This window comes from Tamandua tetradactyla, chromosome 26 (genome assembly GCF_023851605.1).
Source record: "Tamandua tetradactyla isolate mTamTet1 chromosome 26, mTamTet1.pri, whole genome shotgun sequence".
In the NCBI taxonomy this organism is placed as follows: Eukaryota; Metazoa; Chordata; class Mammalia; order Pilosa; family Myrmecophagidae; genus Tamandua; species Tamandua tetradactyla.
In genome coordinates, this window is record NC_135352.1 from 19,540,817 (window position 1) to 19,559,608 (window position 18,792).

Here is an 18,792-nt window from a genome sequence, read left to right on the forward strand (position 1 = left end):
GAAAAGGAAACAATAAAGATTATTTCAGATAGTTTTATTTGGAATTTAATGCCAAAAGCAAGAGCTTACCAGCATGTATTTTTATCAAATAATAAGAGAGACATGACAGTAAACTTGAATTCCATGTATTATTGTCTTCAAAAGAAGCTGTGTCTTGGCTTATGTATATTACTGAGCAACTTTTTTTTTTTTTTTAACTCTATGCATGTTAATATTTGGTTTGATCTAAAGCCCATATATCTTAAGTAGTCTTTGTTACGTTTCCTAAAACAGGCTGGTTGTTTGTCTTTTGCTCTCAAGGTTTATAATTTTACTATCAGTTTGGTCTTTTAAGGACTTGAATAAGAGAAATTTTAAAACACACATGCAAATTTTTTATTGGCAGGAGAATTTAACCCAGACTTTGTCTTACTTAATTTACTAACAAGAGGCAATAATCATTGGGCATGAGTTTCACCATCTCTGAATTGGTTGACTAAGATAGAATAAAAACTGAAAGCTCATTTGAAAAATCTTAGATGAATAATAATAATCAGTAGCATTTATTGATTACTTGCTGGGTTTTAGGCCTGATGCTGCGTATTTTATATGCATTTTATAATTCACTTTTCACATTTTATTTTTCCCATTATAATGCTCAGCAATTTGAGGCTTAAAGTAACTTATTTTAGGTCACGCTTGTGGCAGATACAGGATAGCAGACCCATTTCAGGTATTTTTATTAAAATCCATTTTTATAAACTAGTATACTATATTGTTTCCTTGATACAATCAATTTCGATGTCTTTATTTTATAGACTAGGTAACTGAGACCCATGTGGTAGGAGCAGCCAAGATAAACAACTAATCCCTTTTGAATAACATCATTAGCAGTAAAAACCAAGACTCCTGACATGTTCATTGTGTGTTCATTATAGTAGCCACCTTCTCACACAAAACACCTTTTGGTCTACACTGGCCATTATTATTTGCACAACATGAAGTGCTTCAAAAAACCTCCTTAATGATTACTCCCTACCAATACAATTTTAAAATAATATTGAAAAACCAGGGTATCATGGTTGGTATCATCTCCCCAGAAATTTAGGTATAAGTTAAATAGAATGAAATTTTCTATTAATATATAGTATATTTAGCTTATTTTCTACTTCATTTTCTGATAGTTACATTAGAACCACTGTTTTAAGCAAAATATGTTAATTTTTATTTTCAAGGTGGTTAAAATTAAAAATATAGTATTATTTTCATATATTATGCAAACTTCACATCATGTAATTTTTCTTCAAACAAAATTGGGCTCTAAGTCATGGCACTTTCTGATAAACTGATTCTTTATAATGCATTCTTTTCATGTGATTTTGGTTCATAAGCTCTATGAAATGTTCAACAGACTAGATGAATGAAGAACATTTATAGTAATGTTTTATTATAAATTTGTTTTTATAGAAACAATCAGTTCTTATCCAGTATTAAAGACATTCCTTCTTGACTGTTCATCTGCTCTGTGAATACATTGGTCCATACTTATAAACACAAATTGAATGTATATTTGGAAGTAGATTTCCATTAATTACTGATATTTTCCCCACTGATCAGAAATAGTGACAGAGGGAAAGATAAATCAACATCATGCCATAGGTGTAAAGAATTCATTACCCAGTATTTCAAAGGATTTTGAAAGTAGAAGCATCCTTAAATACAGAGTTTTTAACAACAGTTGAAAGTTATAGACTTTAGTTGTATCTTAATTGAATTAAGTCATTGCTTTAGGTGGCCCAGTAAGTGAAAATTATCTATTTAATTTCAATGTTCAAGGCCCCTGGAGTATTTTTTATACTCATTGTCCCTGTTTTTATTCTTATGGCTTTTAGTGTATGTCAATAATATCTCTGTTGATTTTAGTAGACAAACTATTCTTTCATAATTTGAATGTGTATGCTCCTTGAAAGCATAATTTTGTTTTGTTTACTGTTGGATCTCTGTTGCTTAAATCAGTGCCTAATAATTGCTCAATAGTCATGTCTTAAGTGAATTCTAGTTTATTAAATCCTGAAGGCCCTAGCATATCTTATATTGAGGTGTTTGTGATGACTAATGAGCAAGACAAAAGTCAAATGTTAATACAAGTTCCTGAATGAAAATAAAAAATAAATATCTGAATGGCATTCAAGCATGCTCATTTAATGTTTAGAAGGTACAGCTAATTTGTTAGGAATAGAGACTTTAAAATAATTTGTCTGTTCTTGATTATGTGCTACAGAGAAAGTCAGGTGCTTTGCTTGCTGATTATTTAATATATCTTATTTGATTTAGAACAATATTTGAGGAATATTTGTCTGTTTGTCTTTTAAAGATGAGATCATTTTTGTTCAGTAATTTGTTCAGGTGAACACTGCTAGTGACAACTGTGAAATCTTTTTTTTTTTTTTTAACATAACTGTGTTTCTAAATACAATTGAGGAATGTGATTCCTTGATGTTGTGAGTGAAAAGGGATTTCTTGAACAGATATTTTTCTGCACTTTTGAAAAAGCATTGAAAACTTCTGAGCAAGTTCTAAAAATAGGATCTGATTTGTTTTAACAGGATTCATTTGACTGGCAAATAGACTATGGAGTAGAGAAAGGGAAAATGAAGGAGACTATTGCAATAATCCAGGCGGGAGACAATGACTGTTTGGACCAGGCAGTGTTACCTCAAGCCAGTTTCTCCGGGAAGTGTGACAAGTGTATGGATTTTGGGTGGACATTGACAGTACAACAAACAGTGTTTTTTAAATGATTGCATATACAATATGAATGGAAGGAAAAAAAGAAGAGGGAGAGGAAGGGAAAAAGAATTGTCCATCACTTATAAATATAACTTGAATATATATATTTTGGGTAGATTATCATTAGTTACTGATCTTTCACTGGTCAAACTTAGTAAAAATCAGAGAGAGAGGGTACATGGGTGGTTCAGTTAGTAGAATGCTTGCTTTCCATGCTGGAGATCCAGGTTCCATTCCCAGACCATGCACCAAAAAAAAAATCAGAGAGGGAGAGAGAGGGAGGAGCCAAGAAGAACCCCAAGGTTTTGGTCTAAACAACTGGAAAAATTAAGTTGCTATTTACTGAGATAGGGGAGAATGAAAAAGAAATAAACTCTGGGATAGAAAAGGCTAATCAGGGGGGTACAAGGAGTAGTTCAGTGGTAGAATTCTCACTTGCCATGTGGGAGACCTGCGTTTGAGTCCCAGTCCATGCATTTCCCAAAAACAAACAAACAAAATTCAACAAATGGTGCTGCAATAATGGGATGCTCACATGGAAAAAGAATGAAATGTGATCTCACCATCAGCGTACCAAAAAAAAAAAAAAAAAGAAAGAAAGGAAAAAAACAGAAAAGGGCTGATCAAGAGTTTGGTTTCAGACGTGTAGATCTTAGATTCCTTTTAGACTTCCAAGTGAAGATGGATGTATCTTCCATGGTGGAGATATATATAGTGGATTAAATGGGAGAAGACCAGACCAGAGATAGAAATTTGTTAAACATTATAGAGGTGGTCTTTAAAAGCTGTGGTATTGGATGAGAACACCTAGAAAGAGTGAGGATAGAGAAAAGAGTTAATTAATTCAGAGCTCTTATACATTCCACGATTTAGATTTAGAAAGATTAAAAAAAAAAAAACAGCCAGTGGAAGAACCAGTGAAGTAGGAGAATCAGGAGTAGTATCGTTGACGTCAGGTGAAGGAAATAATACAAAAAAGAGGGAATGACCAGATACAGAAGTTTCTTCAGCTGGACTGAGTAAAGTAGGATTGAGATATAGCCTTAGGATTTGGTGATGTGTACATTGGTGACCTTGACAAAAGTTCAATCAGTAAAAAGTCTGTTGCTTAAAAAATGTGTGAAGTTTTGCTTCTTTACATTTGTGATTTTAATATAGGGAAAGTATTCTGTAGGTATTATATAAAACTTGGTATATTATTCTGCACTGTTATATTAAAATATTTATAATTAACTGTCAACATTTCTCTGTCAAATAAAGCTTTTACAGAATATTTTACTTGATTTTCTCCTTGCCTTATGTTAAGTTGTTATATGATAGGAGGGCATGGACCTTGGAGTTTATCAGAGCTTGGATTTAGTCCAAGCTCCATCAGTTATTTTTTTTTTCATCTTGAGCAAATTAGTAAAGTTTTCCTGGTCTCAGTTTCCTTATTTGGAAGATGAAATGGTAATAACTATTATTAACAGGATACAGTGGGATAACACATGAAATACCTGGTCAAATGTCCCAACAAATGACAAGATAAACAAGGTATTAGAGTGGGTAAGAGTTCATGATCTGAAATCGGATAAACCTAAATTAAAATCCCAGAGCTGCACATACTAGATGTGGCAACTTGGACACGTTTCTTCACTCTCACAGCTTCAGTTGCCCATCTATGGAATGCCTGTAATAAAAATACCTTGTAGGACTGTTAGAATTAAGTGAAATATTACATGTAAAGCTTGTAAGTATCTTACACAAAATGAATGCATGTTGTGCTTGCAAGCTATTATTGTTATGGTTTAGGATCCTTGCTTTTATAATTTTTTGAAGAACAAAGCTTTATGCTTCATTTCTTGGTTCTTATGGCTTTAGTCTCTAATCAGACTTGACGCGATGTCAAGCATTAATTATACTTTTTAAAATTTGTTTTGCTAATATTGTTTTTTCATAATTTATTATTGTTACCCATTGATAATGTTACAAATTTTAAATGGTTAGCTAGCAACTGGAGTATTAATTTCAAAGCTGTACTTGTTTCCATATAGGGACATCTAAATAGAGAAAAATGGATAGAAGAAAAACAATATGATAGGATTCCTCAGCAGCTATAGTGTATGTGAACTGGAAATGACTATTTGCTAGCCAGTTTGCCTAAAGCATACATTTAAGCCTCCAGATGAGGCAGTTGTGCAGTGAAATTACTGAGAAATTAGAGATGGAAACAGACAGTCAGTTTAGTCCAGGATCTAGAGAACAGCCTCTATATGCGCATACCAAGATGGGATTGGACTCTATAAAAAGACCTTTGGAATCATCTCATTCATTTCCTAATTTTATACATAGGGGAATACTGAATTTCTCAAGATTGACTTGTCAAGGATTAAAGCCAGGAAGGAATAATTTTCTAAGTCCTTGTTACATGCTTATTCCATTAAAACACACCCGTTTTCAGCCATGCCTACTGTCAGAAATAATGACAAAGAAAAATATTGAATAAGGCACATCAAGCCACTTTAGTCCTCTTAAATGATATATTTATGCTTCATAAGCAATGTAAAGTCAAGAATATTGATTTATATTTCTAAGGTACCATATTTATCCTATTATTATTTTTTTAATGTAAAACCTAAGAAAAGACTTATTTTGAACTGCATAGCAATTACTTTTCATAAGAGTGATTTAACAGAAATATTTTGTGAATCAGTTTTTTTAGAAGCAAAAATCCAGAGAGAGATTGGGTCAGATATTCTGTAATTGACTTAACCATTATAGTTCATCTTAGATATAGAAAAGTTACACATTTCTCCATGGGGTAAAAATTATGATAATTTTGCTTTGAAAAAGCATCCATTTAAATGTTATAATAAAATGGATGCATTTATAAAGCTAACCCCTTATTTTAAAAACTTTGAAAACATGGAGAATAGTGTTTTAACATAACACTTTCTAGTTTAAAGGATAAAGAATCAGAAAAAAAAATTGCTCTAATTTTTTATTTTATATTGCTGAGTACATTTTTATAGTAACTCTGGAAGACTCATTACATTCTGTATATCTGCAATAAATCATTTTAAAAAATCATTTAAATATGTGTGGTTTAATTTTGATATTAAGTTGCCTTTATAGTTTCGTATAGTTTATTACAATAGTATCAACATTTTCTTCTATTTCCAGTTAATCATTTTTTTAAAAGAATTATAAATGGGAGCTTAATAGATTTGTCCTTTGTTTATCTTAATGCCATAAAGCTACAAAATAAGCATGCCTTTTCTCCAGATTATAACTTTTGTTTCTTTGTCTTGTTTTATAGAGCTACATTCATGGGAGCAGCCAGGCTCAATTCGTGGCAGAGTCGCATATTATTCTCGTATTGAGTATCCTTTAAAATATTGATGGTTTGGAAAGGGCAAACCAAAGCTGCATGCTATGAAATTGATTTCTTCTTCCTGACAATAAACATTAAGACTTTTAAGACATTAAATTTTGAACTTTACTATATGACTAATTTCCAAAATCCTATGCTAATTATTTCCTGTTACAATGTAGTTTTTGTTGTTATTCTAAATCATTAACAGGTTGCTGTTTTCTCTTTTGTATTGACTACCAAATTTCAATGTATAGCTTGAATTCTGCACTGATTATCTCTGGCGGGTTTTTTTGTGAAGTTTGTACAGTTTGCCTATATAAGAACTTAATGTGGAGAAAATGACCTGTAATATAAGTAGCAGGATAAAAAAAAGAAAAGTAATTATCTTAGTCTTAGTTTGCTCAAAAGTTATGGTAAGTAAGAAGAGAGATCGGATAGTTGAATATTTTTTTTTTTTAACATATAAGACAAATTGTCAGCTAACCATGCAGATTATAGTATGGAGTTAGAAGGGTAGTAGGATAGGCAAGAGGTGAGTAAAGTTTAAGTGTCTAATTAAAAACATAAAAGCTGAATATTCTTAGAATAAAGTTATTTTAGGGTAAGTAGCTGACTTGTGGAGGAACGTTGGTGCTTGTGCACATCTGGTAAAAATGTCCCAAGGTTGAATTTATAGTGTTTCTTGAATGTATTCAGTTATTATCAAGATTTAAAATGTGCCTATAATACAATTTTTAACATTTGATTATTATCCTTGATTACCAAGTTTCATATTTAAATGAAGCAGTCTTACCAAATTTACCAGCATTTTATATAATCATAGACTTAAGCCTTTAAAAATATTAGAAATACAAAAAAATAACCAAAGGATATCATGAAAACCATATGAGAATCTCAAAAAGAGATAGAAATTTTAGAAAGGACCCAAACAGAACTACTGGAGTTGAAGACAACAGTAATTGAAATGAAAAATTCCCAGGAGGTTTTCATTAGCAGATTGGAGCTGGCAGATGAAAGAATCACTGAACTCAAGGATAAGACAAATGAAATGAGTCAGACTGGGGAGCAGAAAAAGAATTATAGAAAGTGAAGAAAGACAAGAAACCTGTGGGACACACCAGCAAATATACCAATATAAATATGATGGAGTCAAAAGAAAGATAGGGGCAGAAGAAATATTCAAAGAAATAATGACAGAAAACTTCCCAAGATTAGCAAAAGATGTGAATATGTACATCCCAGAAGTCCACAAAACACCAAATAGGATAAACCTGAAGAGAATAACACTCTGTTGTAAAAGTGATCAAATGTAAAGCCAAGAAGAGAGTTCTAAAAGCTACAAGAGAAAAGCAATGTGTTATGTACAGGGGAATCCCAATTATAAATTGTCAGTTTCTCATAAAAAATAATGGAGGCCTGAATGCAGTGGGTTGAATTACTTAAAGTACTGAGAGAAAACAAAACACCAGCCAGAAATTTTCTACCTGGCAAGACTTTCTTTCAAAACTGAGAGAGAGACTAAGACATTCACAGATAAACAAAACAGAAACAGTTCCTTACCACTAGATCTGGCTTACTAGCAATGCTAAAAATGTTTCTTCAGACTGAAGGAAAGGACACTACACAGTGATCCATAGTGGCACAAAAAAAACAAAGACCTTGGGTAAAGGTAACTATATGGCTAATTACAAATGCCAGTACCATGGTATTTTGTGTTATGTAATTCTACTTATTTCCTACAACTGCTAAAATGCACATGCATAAAAAGTAATGATAAAACTATGATTTTAGACAGACCATATAAAAAGACATCATTTGTAACAAGTACTCAAAAAGGTGGGGGCATGGTTGGGTATAGGAGCAGTATAAGTACATACTATGGAAGTCAAGTTGGTATCAAATCAAATGTAAATTTTATATATTTAGGATGCTAAATTTTAACCCTGTAGCAACCACAAGGAAAATATATTAAAAATACATCCAGGGCGGGCCACGGTGGCTCAGCAGGCAAGAATGCTTGCCTGCCATGCCAGAGGACCTGGGTTCAATTACTGGTGCCTGCCCATGTAAAAAAATAAATAAATAAAAAATAAAAATAAGAATACATCCAGAAAGCAATGAGGATGGACTCAATATGGTATAAAACAAACAAAAAAAAATCTAATATGTATGAAAGTAGACAATAATGGAAGAACTGAAGGACAAAAAGGGCATAAAACAAAGACTAAGTAAAATGGCAAAAGAATGTCCTGCATTATTATCAGTTGTTACTTTAAACTTCCCAGTCAAAAAGGTAGAGATTTGCAGAATGAATTAAAAAAGTATGACCCAGCTATATGGTCTCACAAGACTCACCTTAAATTCAAGATATAAGTAGGTTGCAAGTGAAAGAAGGGAAAAATAATATCATCCAAGTAGTAACAAAAAAAAAAAAGAGGTGGGGTAGCTACACTAATCAAATAAAACATTCTTTAAGTCAAAAAACTGTTATGAGGGGGAAAAGATAGTCATTATATACTGATAAAGGGGTTAATTTAACAAGAAGACATAATTATAAATATATATGTGCCTAACAGTTGAGCCCAAAAATATATGAAGTGAATACTGACAGATTTGAAGGGAGAAATTGTTGGTTCTATATTAATAGTAGGAGACACTTTCAATAATGTATAGAACATCTAGATAGGAGATCAATAAAGAAGTAAAGGACTTGAACAATAATTAAACCAGCTAGAATAACAGGAATATATAGAACACTTCACCCAACAGAATATCCATTTTTCTTTAATGCACATAGATCATTCTCCAGGATATATCATATGTTAGGTCACAAAACAAGTCCTAATAAATTAAAAAATATTGAAGTCAGACAAAGTGTTTTCCCCAACCAAAAATGGAATAAAGTTTAGAAATCACAAGGGAAATTAGGAAATAACCTTGAGGTGAATGCAAATGAAAATACAACATACCAAAACTTAAGGGATGCAGAAAAAGCAATGCTGAAAGGCAAATTTGTAGCTCTCAGTGCCATTAAAAATAAGAAAGATTTTAAATCAGCTACTACACCTCAGAACTAAAATAATTAGAAAGAAAAGAGCAAACTAATCCCAAAGCAAGCAGAAGGAAAACAAGAGAGAATCCATATAATCAAGTAAATTGTTTAAAAAGAGCAATAAAATTGACAACACCTTAGCTAGACTGATGAAGAAAGGAAAGAGCAAAACACAAATAACTAAAATCAGAAGTGAAAGAGGAACATTACTCCCAACCCCATGGGGAAAGAAAGAGCTATAAGAGGATATTGTATGCCAACAAATTAGAAAACCTAGATGAAATGGATAAATTCCTAGATACACACAAATACCTACAATGACTCAAGACAAAATAGAAAATCTCAATAAATTAGTAAAGAGTTGAATCTATAATAAAAAAAAATATCCCAATAAAGAAAAGCTCAGGACCAAATGGCCTTACAGGGAAATTTTACCAAACATTACAAGAAAAATTAACACCACCCCTGCTTAAATTCTTCGAAATAATCAAAGATGTAGGAATACTCCCTAATTCATACTATAAGGCCAATATCACCCATGTACCAAAACCACATAAAGATATCACCAGAAAAGAAAATTAGAGATCGATACTTTTTATGAATATAGATGTAAAAATATTCAACAAAACACTAGGAAACCCAATCCAAAAGCACATTGAAAGGATTATTATACACCATGATCAACTGGGGATTAACCCAGGCATGCAAGGGTATTTGACAAGAAAATCAATTAATGTAATACACCACATTAACAGAACCAAATTAAACACCACATGATTGTCTCCACTGATGCAGAAAAGGCATTTGACAAAATCCAACATTCCTTCCTTATAACAACATTTAGAAAATTAGGAATAGAGACAGAATTCCTTAACATGATAAAAAGCATATAAAAAAAACCCCACAGAAAACTTCATACTCAGTGGTGAAAGACTGAAAGCTCTCCCTCTAAGAAAGAAACAAAACAAGGATGGCCACTATCAACACTGTTATTCAAATATTGTACTGGAAGTTCCACTGAGAGCAGTTAGGCAAGAAAATGAAATAAATGGTATCCAAATTGGAAAGGAAAAAGGAAAATTTTCCCTATTTGTAGAAGACATGATCCTATATATATATATATATATATATGAGAAATCCTGAAAAATCCACAGCAAAGCTAATAGAGCTAATAAATGAATTCTTCACCAATATGGCAAGGTACAAGATCAATGCTCAAAAATTAGTTGTATTTCTATACATACTAGCCATGAACAATCAGAAGAATAAAATTTTAATCCATTTATTATAGCAAGTTAAAATCTATTACATAGGAATAAATCTAACAAAGGATGTGAAGGATTTGTACACAGAAAACTACAAAACATTGCTAAAGAAGTCAGAGAAGACCTAAGTAAATGGAAGGATAGTCCATGTTCATGGATTGGAAACCTAAATATTGTTGGGGTATCAATTCTATGCAAAATGATTTACAGATTCAACACAATCCCAGTCAGAATTCCAACAACCTTTGCAGAAATGGAAAAGGCAATCATCAAATTATACTGCATAGTAAATGTCATTTTGAAAAAAAAAAATGAAGTTGGAGGACTTGCACCTCCTGATATTAAAACTTATGACAAAGCCACAGTAATCAAAACAGCATGGTACTGGCACAAGGACAGAAACCTAGACACTACAATCTAGGTGAACGTTCAGAAATCAATCCACACATTTATCACTAACTCATTTTTGAGAAGCTGCAAAGACCACTGAATTTGGAAAAGAATAGTCTCTTCAACAAATGGTGCTGTCAAAACTGGATCTCCATATGCAAAAGAATGAAAATATACCTCTACCTCATGCTATATAAAAAAATCAACCTAGTTTAAGAAGCAGAACTAACTACTTCCTAGAAAAAAGAAACATAGGGAAGCATCTTCAAGACTTTGCCTTAGGCAATAGTTTTTTAAACTTTACAACCAAAGCACAAGCAAAACAAGAAAAAGTAGATAAATGGGAGCGCATCCAAATTAAAAATTTTTGTGCATCATAGGACTTTATCATGAAAATAAAATGACACAATGGGAGAAAATATTTGGAAATGATATACCTATAAGTGTATATATGTATAAAGAAATCCTAAAAATCAACAATAAAAGGACTAAAACTAACAACCCAATTTAAAAATGGGCAAAGACTTAAATCAGCATTTTGCCAAAAAAGATATACAAATGGTCAAAAAGCATATGAAAAGAAACTCAACGTCATTAACCATTAGGTAAATGCAAATCAAAATACAATGAGATTCCATTTCACACCCACTAGAATGGCTACTATAAAAAAAAAGAAAAAGAAAATTACATATGTTACAGAGAATATAGAGAAATTGGAATGCTCATTCATTGCTGATAGGAATGGAAAATGGGCAGCTGCTATAGAAGACAGTTTGGTAGTTTGTCTGAAAGTTAATTATAGAATTACCATATGGCCCAGCAATCCCCATTCTGGATATATACCCAGAATAATTGAAAGCAGAATCTCAAACACATATTTGAACACTGATGTTTACAGTGGCATTATTCATAATTGCCAAAAGATGGAAGCAATCCAAGAATCCATCAATTGATGAATGGATAAACAAAATGCAGTATTAGGGAATTAAGTTCTGATGCATGCAATAATATGGATAACCCTTGAAAACCTCATGCTGAGTGAAATAAGCCAAATGCAAAAAGATAAATATTGTTTGATATCACTGATATGAAATAACTAGAATAAGCAAACTCAAAGCGAGAACCTCGAATAAAGGTTAGCAGGGATGGGGTACCAGGTAGAGAATAGGGTGTTAATGCTTAAGATGTACAGAGTTTCTATTAGGGAAGATGGAAGAGTTATGCTGATACATAGTGGTGATGGTAGTACAATATTCTGAATGTAATAACAGCACTGAATTATATATGTGCATTTGATTAAAAGTTGAGCTCTTAGGTTATATTTCTGTCCCTAGAATTTTTTTTTTTTAAATCTATGGCAATGTACAGCACAGTGAGCCCTATGTTAAACCATGACTGCTTATTGTATAATTATGAAAGTGTGTTTTCATCAGTTGTAACAAATGTACCACACCAACGTAAGATTTTAATAGTAAGGTTTTGGAGAATCCTGTATTTTATATTTTATGCAATTTTCTTTAAACCCACAAGTTTTCTAAATCAAAAAATATATATTTTATGAGAGGGAATTGGAAATTTGAACACTAACTCTATATTTGATATGTTATGGATTTTTGATAGTTTTGAAATTATGTTTTTTAAAGTTATCACACTTGACAGATACATACTAAAGTATTTGTGGATGAAACAAAAAATCTGACATTTGTTTCAAAATAATGTGGGAGGGGAAAAACTGTGTGGAGTAGAGAGAAATCAAGACTGGCCAAAAGTTACTCATTTTTTACCCTGGGCTGTGGATGAGTGTTCAGTTTTCTATTCTGTCTACATTTGCATGTTTGAAATTTTCTATAATGTTTTTTTAGAAAGAATATTGTTTTACTCTGCAGTTGTTTCCAATCTGTGATAGAGCACAAATGTTTATTTTATTTTAATGTGTTAAATCAAAGGAGAAACTTACTATAGAAGAAAATTAATGATGGATGCAAGTTGAGGATAATTTTAGATTTAAATCCCTTTAAATCTTCTATAATATGCTAATGTTTTTTCAACATCTGTTCTCATTTATCTTTAAATTGACAAAATCCTGATTTCCTTCTCAGGAGCAACAGTAATCTTATCATCATGTGCAATTGATGGTGGGTTATAGTGTAATGTAAACATGTTTGTTCTTAGTTCAGTAGGAAGCTCTGTGCCTCTGGGTATTGTATATAAAATTTACACAAATACCAGCTTCTTTTTTATGTGAGATCTCATCAATATTTTTATTTCCTTTTAAGCACTAGGAATTTGATAGACAAGATCAGCACTGAAACTGTGGATCGTGCATAGTAGTTAAACTGTATTTTGCTATGCTTTTAATCAATACAAACGTGCATGAACTAGACCAGATTATATATATAGTACATATATATATATATACCTCCATTAACAATCTCAGGAAACAGAAAAAGTAAAAAGTCTCAGAAATATTGTAGCTCCTGCAGTACATATTTACATCTATTATTCTCTTTTACTATTGAAACACTTCAGTAAGTGTCAGCAAGATGGCTGTACATGTTAGTTTAATGGCAGAAAATAATCTGTTAATCCGGATTTAGACACAGAATCTTCTCAGATTTGGAGGGTTTTCATTAGTCACTTAGCCTTCCACCAAATGAAGAAAGCACATTAACCCTGACATATAGTTTCTTCTTCTGTCTAAAAATTAAGATGTTTGTTACAAATGTAATTTTTTTCCCCAACTAGTAAGTACCCCACAGGATCTTTTCAGCCAAGTCTTGTTTTAGTTGATACAATGGTATTTGAATTAAGCCCTCTCCACTTTCAAAGGACCTTAAGTTCAAAGGATAATTTTAAAAATAAAAGAGAACGGTAGCATGTTTAAGCCCTCCTAATTTAATTCATATATCTTATTTACGACCATTATGTTTAATGAAGATTCGCAGTTCATTTCTTGTTAGAGCGTACAGGACTCACTTTTGAAAAATGCCTTCTGAGGAAGAGATCATACTTCTTTTCTGATTCTAATGTTTTCTAATAAAACAGCCTTTCTTGGAGTTGTACACAACTGTTGCCTGGTAATTCTTTTGCTTTAAAATTCCTGCCCTGAGGTTGTATAAACAGTGGTGTTCTACATTCATGCACATCTTTATTCTTAAGTAGGAATAAAGCTAAATTCCTCCCAAATAGAGCAGATTATGGTATTTGGGGGCACCATTTTAGACCCACTATAGCAGGCATCAATCAACTGTGATTGGCAGGAGCCAAACCCAGCCTGCCTACTACTTTTTGTAAATAATGTTTTATTGGAGCACAGCCACATCCATTCAAAGAAATGAGATTATACCTTGTACACTGTATATATTTTCTTTTCATTTGGCATTATAACAAAATTATGTTGCTTTGTTATTAAGAACTTTTGCCAATTTTTTTATTTTTTATTTTTTATTTTTATTTTTTACATGGGCAGGCACCAGGAATCGAACCCAGGTGTCCAGCATGGCAGGCAAGAACTCTGCCACTAAGCCACCATTGCCCATCCTTTATTTTATATGGTGTTGGGGATTGAATCATGTCTCCCACAAAATGCATGTTTATGTCCCAACTTCTGCTCCTGTGCATGTGAATGTGTTTGTAAATAGGACCTTTGAAGCTGTTAATCCAAAATGGCTGAAGTCTGTATGAACAAAGGAAATTGGACATAGAGAGGTGTCATGGGGAACAGCCAGAAGATGGAAGTCAACTGAACTAAATAGAGAAAGGAGAAGATACCATCACTTGAATTGCCATGTGACAGGAAAAATACAAGGAACCCCGAAGACTGCCAGCCAGCCAGAAGCTACTGACCACAGAGGAAACAAGCCTTTAAGCTTCTGAAAGCATAAGCCAAACAATTCCTGTTCTTAAACCAATCCATTATTTGGCAGCTAGGAAACTAAAGCATATGGCTACTTAAACTATCACTTATATATATTATACATTATTAAACAATTCCTCTGTACTTGGACATTTACATAGTATTTTTAACTTTTCACTATCATAAATTATTATATGATAAATATTTTTATTGTATGTATGTTAAGACTTAAAATTCTGTACCTTACTTTGGTTCTTTAGAAATAAAGTGGGAGTGGAGATCCTGGGTATATCCCTTACAGTTATATCTACTTATAGTATATACAGTCAGTGAAAGTTAAAGATCCACTGAGATTTCTCATATGTTCAAACCTCAAAATTCCTTAAATTACACTTCAAGATTTTTATTCCCTCCCATCCTCGTTAATTTAATATTGTAGGGATTTGATATATTGTGTGAATTTTTGCATACTTCAGAAAATGGTATAATATTGACCTGCATTTGCTCCCAACCTTTATTTATTCCTGCATTTATTCCCATACCTTATGAGAATGTGATTTAAAGTAACATGAAATATAAAGTGATAAAGGTAAAATCATAATCTAGATGGATATGTTTGAATCATAATCTAGATTGATATAGTTTTTCTATAAAATCTATGTTTTTGAGGATACTAAAAGTTTTCTGCTTTTTAGAGCTAGCTATAGTATTTCTTCCCACCCCAATTCATACTATCATTTTCATCTAGCCCTGCAATACCACCCTAATTAGCTTCTTTTATGTACTCACTAGCATTGACTTAGAATAAGTTACTTAAACCACCCTGGTGTTTAGTTCTTATATTTATTAAATGAGAATAGTATCTACCTTAATGATGGTACTAGGGTAAGACAGTTAACAAAACACTGCCCATGTAGAAAGAATATGGAACTATTAAACCTTACCATCAGGGAATCCTGATATTGTGTCAAACTTTAGGGACACCCAAATCAATAGGCCATGCACTCGATCCTGAGGCTTACTCTTGTGAAGGTTGTGTAGGTAGCAGAGAAGCTTAGACTACCTATAGGCATGCCTAAGAGTTACTTCTGGAGAACCTCTTTTGTTGCTCAGATGTGGCCTCAATCTCTCTAAGCCCAACTCTGCAAGTGAAATCATTGCCGTCCTCCCTACATGGGACAGGACATCCAGGGGTGAAAGTCTCCCTGGCAGTGTGGGAGATTAACCCCAGGGATGAATCCAGACCTGGCACCACGGGATCAGCAATTCCATCCTGACCAAAAGGGGAAAAAGAAGTGTAGCTAATGAAGTATCAGTGGCAAAGAGAGTTCAAATAGAGTTGAGAGTCTACTCTGGAGGTTGCTCTTAGGCAAGCTCCAGTTAGACCTTGCTACCTATCATAACCTGTCAGCCCCCAACTAGAACCATTCCAGCGGATCCTAAAGAACATCTACGGCAATATGTAAGCTACCACAAAGGTTCCATGCACTAGAGTAACTTTCCCGAAACCTGCAACCTCCAGATGGGTCCCTGGTTCAGATAAGTCCTGAAACCTAGAGGGCTCAGCCTCTCCACGAACATCAGATAGTTCTATCTCCCTACCCAATATTAGTGACAGACCCTTCCAATATGAAATATGATAAAGTTAGAATGGCCATAGCCCAAACGCCCCTAAAGAGAGGGATGGAAAGATCAAAGGTGATGGTGGAGTTACAGAATGAAGATAGAATTTAACAAATGAATATGAATGCTGAATCATCAAATTGATAACTCTTAGTCTCCAGTATCTTAGAGCAGTTAGAATTAAAAATCTAAAATTGTGGAATTGTAACCCTGAAATACGTTTTACAACTAATTGTTGTGCTGTGCTTTGAAATTTACTGCTATTTTGTATATGTGTTTTTCACAAAAAAAGAAAGAAAGAAAGCTGATTGTGATGATAAAATATTTAAGCCTTCTAGCCTCCTATATCCTGGAGCAGCTAGAAGGAAAAGTTTGAGAGGATCATATAGTAGCACATGACCAACTCTGGGATTTGTCCTGTAACTACTTGTTGAAGAGTGCTTTGAAAACTATAAAAAAGAAAAAAGTTCCCTGTGCTGGTTTGAAACTGTTATGTACTCCAGAAAAGCTATGTACTTTTTTTTAAAATACATTTTTATTTTTTTCCTCAAAAATTTTTTTAATTTAAAAAAATAAGCAATACAGTTAGAACCCCTAAAAATGGATAATATAGTTAACTTAACCATAAGCATATTTCGAAAAAGCATCCTTATGATAAAAAAAGACATTGCCCATGTTTGACTAGCATTATAGTGAATAAAGACAATAAGTAAAAAGTACATATAATGTGAAATTTCTTTCAAATATAATATTACTGAGAAAGATAAAGCAGGATAAAGCCAATGGAGAGGTCAGAGAGTTTTTCTGATGTCATTTGAGCAGAGACCTGATGGAAGAGGAGTCAGTTATGTGGACATACAGGAAAAGAGCATTTCAAAGGTCTTCAGGAAAAGGGACACCTGGCCTGTTGGAGGAGTAGCAAGGACAAGAGTATGAGGAAATGAAGACAGAGAAACAGGGGTCATGGATTGGATCATATATGGCTTTGAGTCCATTTTCAGGCCTTTCGTCTTTACTCAAACTGAAGTGGAAAGCCATTAAAGGGATCTGAGCAGAATGAACTTACCTGACTGACTTAAAGCTAGCTAGAAGGAGAAAACTAGAGAATGCTTTTACGACCTAGACGTTGGAATTAACTTTATAAGCAGAACCAGAACTCATAAAGGAAAAATGATAAATTTGGCCGCATTAAAATTACAACCTTCTGCATGAAGTCCCTTTGGGGAACTGGGAGAAAGAAGGAAATATTCAACTTCCCCATTTAGAGAATTTCTATATTCTCGCACACAGTGGGAATTTCTATATTCTCACACACCCAGGGAACCTCTTTTGTTGCTCAGATGTGGCCTCTCTAAGCCAACTCAGCAGGTGAACTCACTGCCCTCCTCCCTATGTGGGACATGATTCCCAGGGTTATAATTCTCCCTGGCAAAGTGGGACACAACTCCTGGGATGAGCCAAGACCTCAAGGCCTGGGATTGAGAAAGCCTTCTTGACCAAAAGGGGAAAAGAGAAATGAGACAAAATAAAGTTTCAGTGGCTGAAAGATTTCAAACAGAGTGCAGAGGTTATTCTTATGCATTATATAGATATCCCTTTTTAGTTTATGGTATATTGCAGTAGCTGGAGGTAGGTATCTGAAACTGTTGAACTGTGTTCAAATAGCCTAGATTCTTGAAGATGATTATATAAAGATATATATGACTGTGTGATTCTGAAAACCTTGTGTCTGATGCTCCTTTTATCCAGTGTATGGACAGATAAGTAAAAAAAAAAAAAAAAAAAGATAAAAAGTAAATAAATAATATGGGAGATAAAGGATAAGATAAAATTGGGTAGATGGAAGTACTAGTGGCCAATGAGGGAGGGATAAGGGATAGGGAATGTATGAGTTTTTTCTTTTTGTGTATTTTTCTTGATGCAGATGTTCTAAAAAGTGATCACGGTGATGAATACACTATATAATGATATATATATGATATTGTGAGCCATTGATTGTACACCATGTATGGACTGTATGTGTATGAAGATTTGTCAATAAAAATATTTTGAAAACAAACAACTAAAAAAACCGTTCTGCATTACTAAACAATTTAAAACATAAACCATAAAGTAGAATATATATATATATATATAGCTATATAGATATATGAATAACATATTTAAAAAATTAAAATCCGGGGAAAAAAATGAAGACAATCTAAAAATCAATAAGAAAAAGACAAGTATTCTGATGAGAAAGTTGCAGAAGAAAATGAACGATCTACAGATGATTAAACAAAAAGGCGGTAATGAACATATCAAAAGATACTTAGACTCACTATTAATAGAGCTCCATACTCGTTAGTTTGATAGTCAATGCTGTGCCAATAACATGTTAGTGAAATGTAAGAAAAACTCACTGCTGCAGTCATGATTATACCTAATAAATTTGAAAATAAACATACTTATCCCCTAAAAAATTCCACCTCTGGGTATAGGG

General features: G+C 33.0%; 1 protein-coding gene across 6 annotated transcripts in view; it reads left to right on the forward strand.

Annotated features, from left to right (window-relative positions):
- TUSC3 (tumor suppressor candidate 3) overlaps window positions 1-18,792 on the forward strand; it is a 267,076-nt gene that overhangs the window by 224,604 nt on the left and 23,680 nt on the right. For all 6 annotated transcript variants that reach the window (XM_077144666.1, XM_077144665.1, XM_077144664.1 and 3 more), the window contains one exon: window positions 6,068-6,131. In XM_077144666.1, the coding sequence (XP_077000781.1) occupies window positions 6,068-6,131 (64 nt within the window). The remainder of the gene's footprint in view (window positions 1-6,067; window positions 6,132-18,792) is intronic.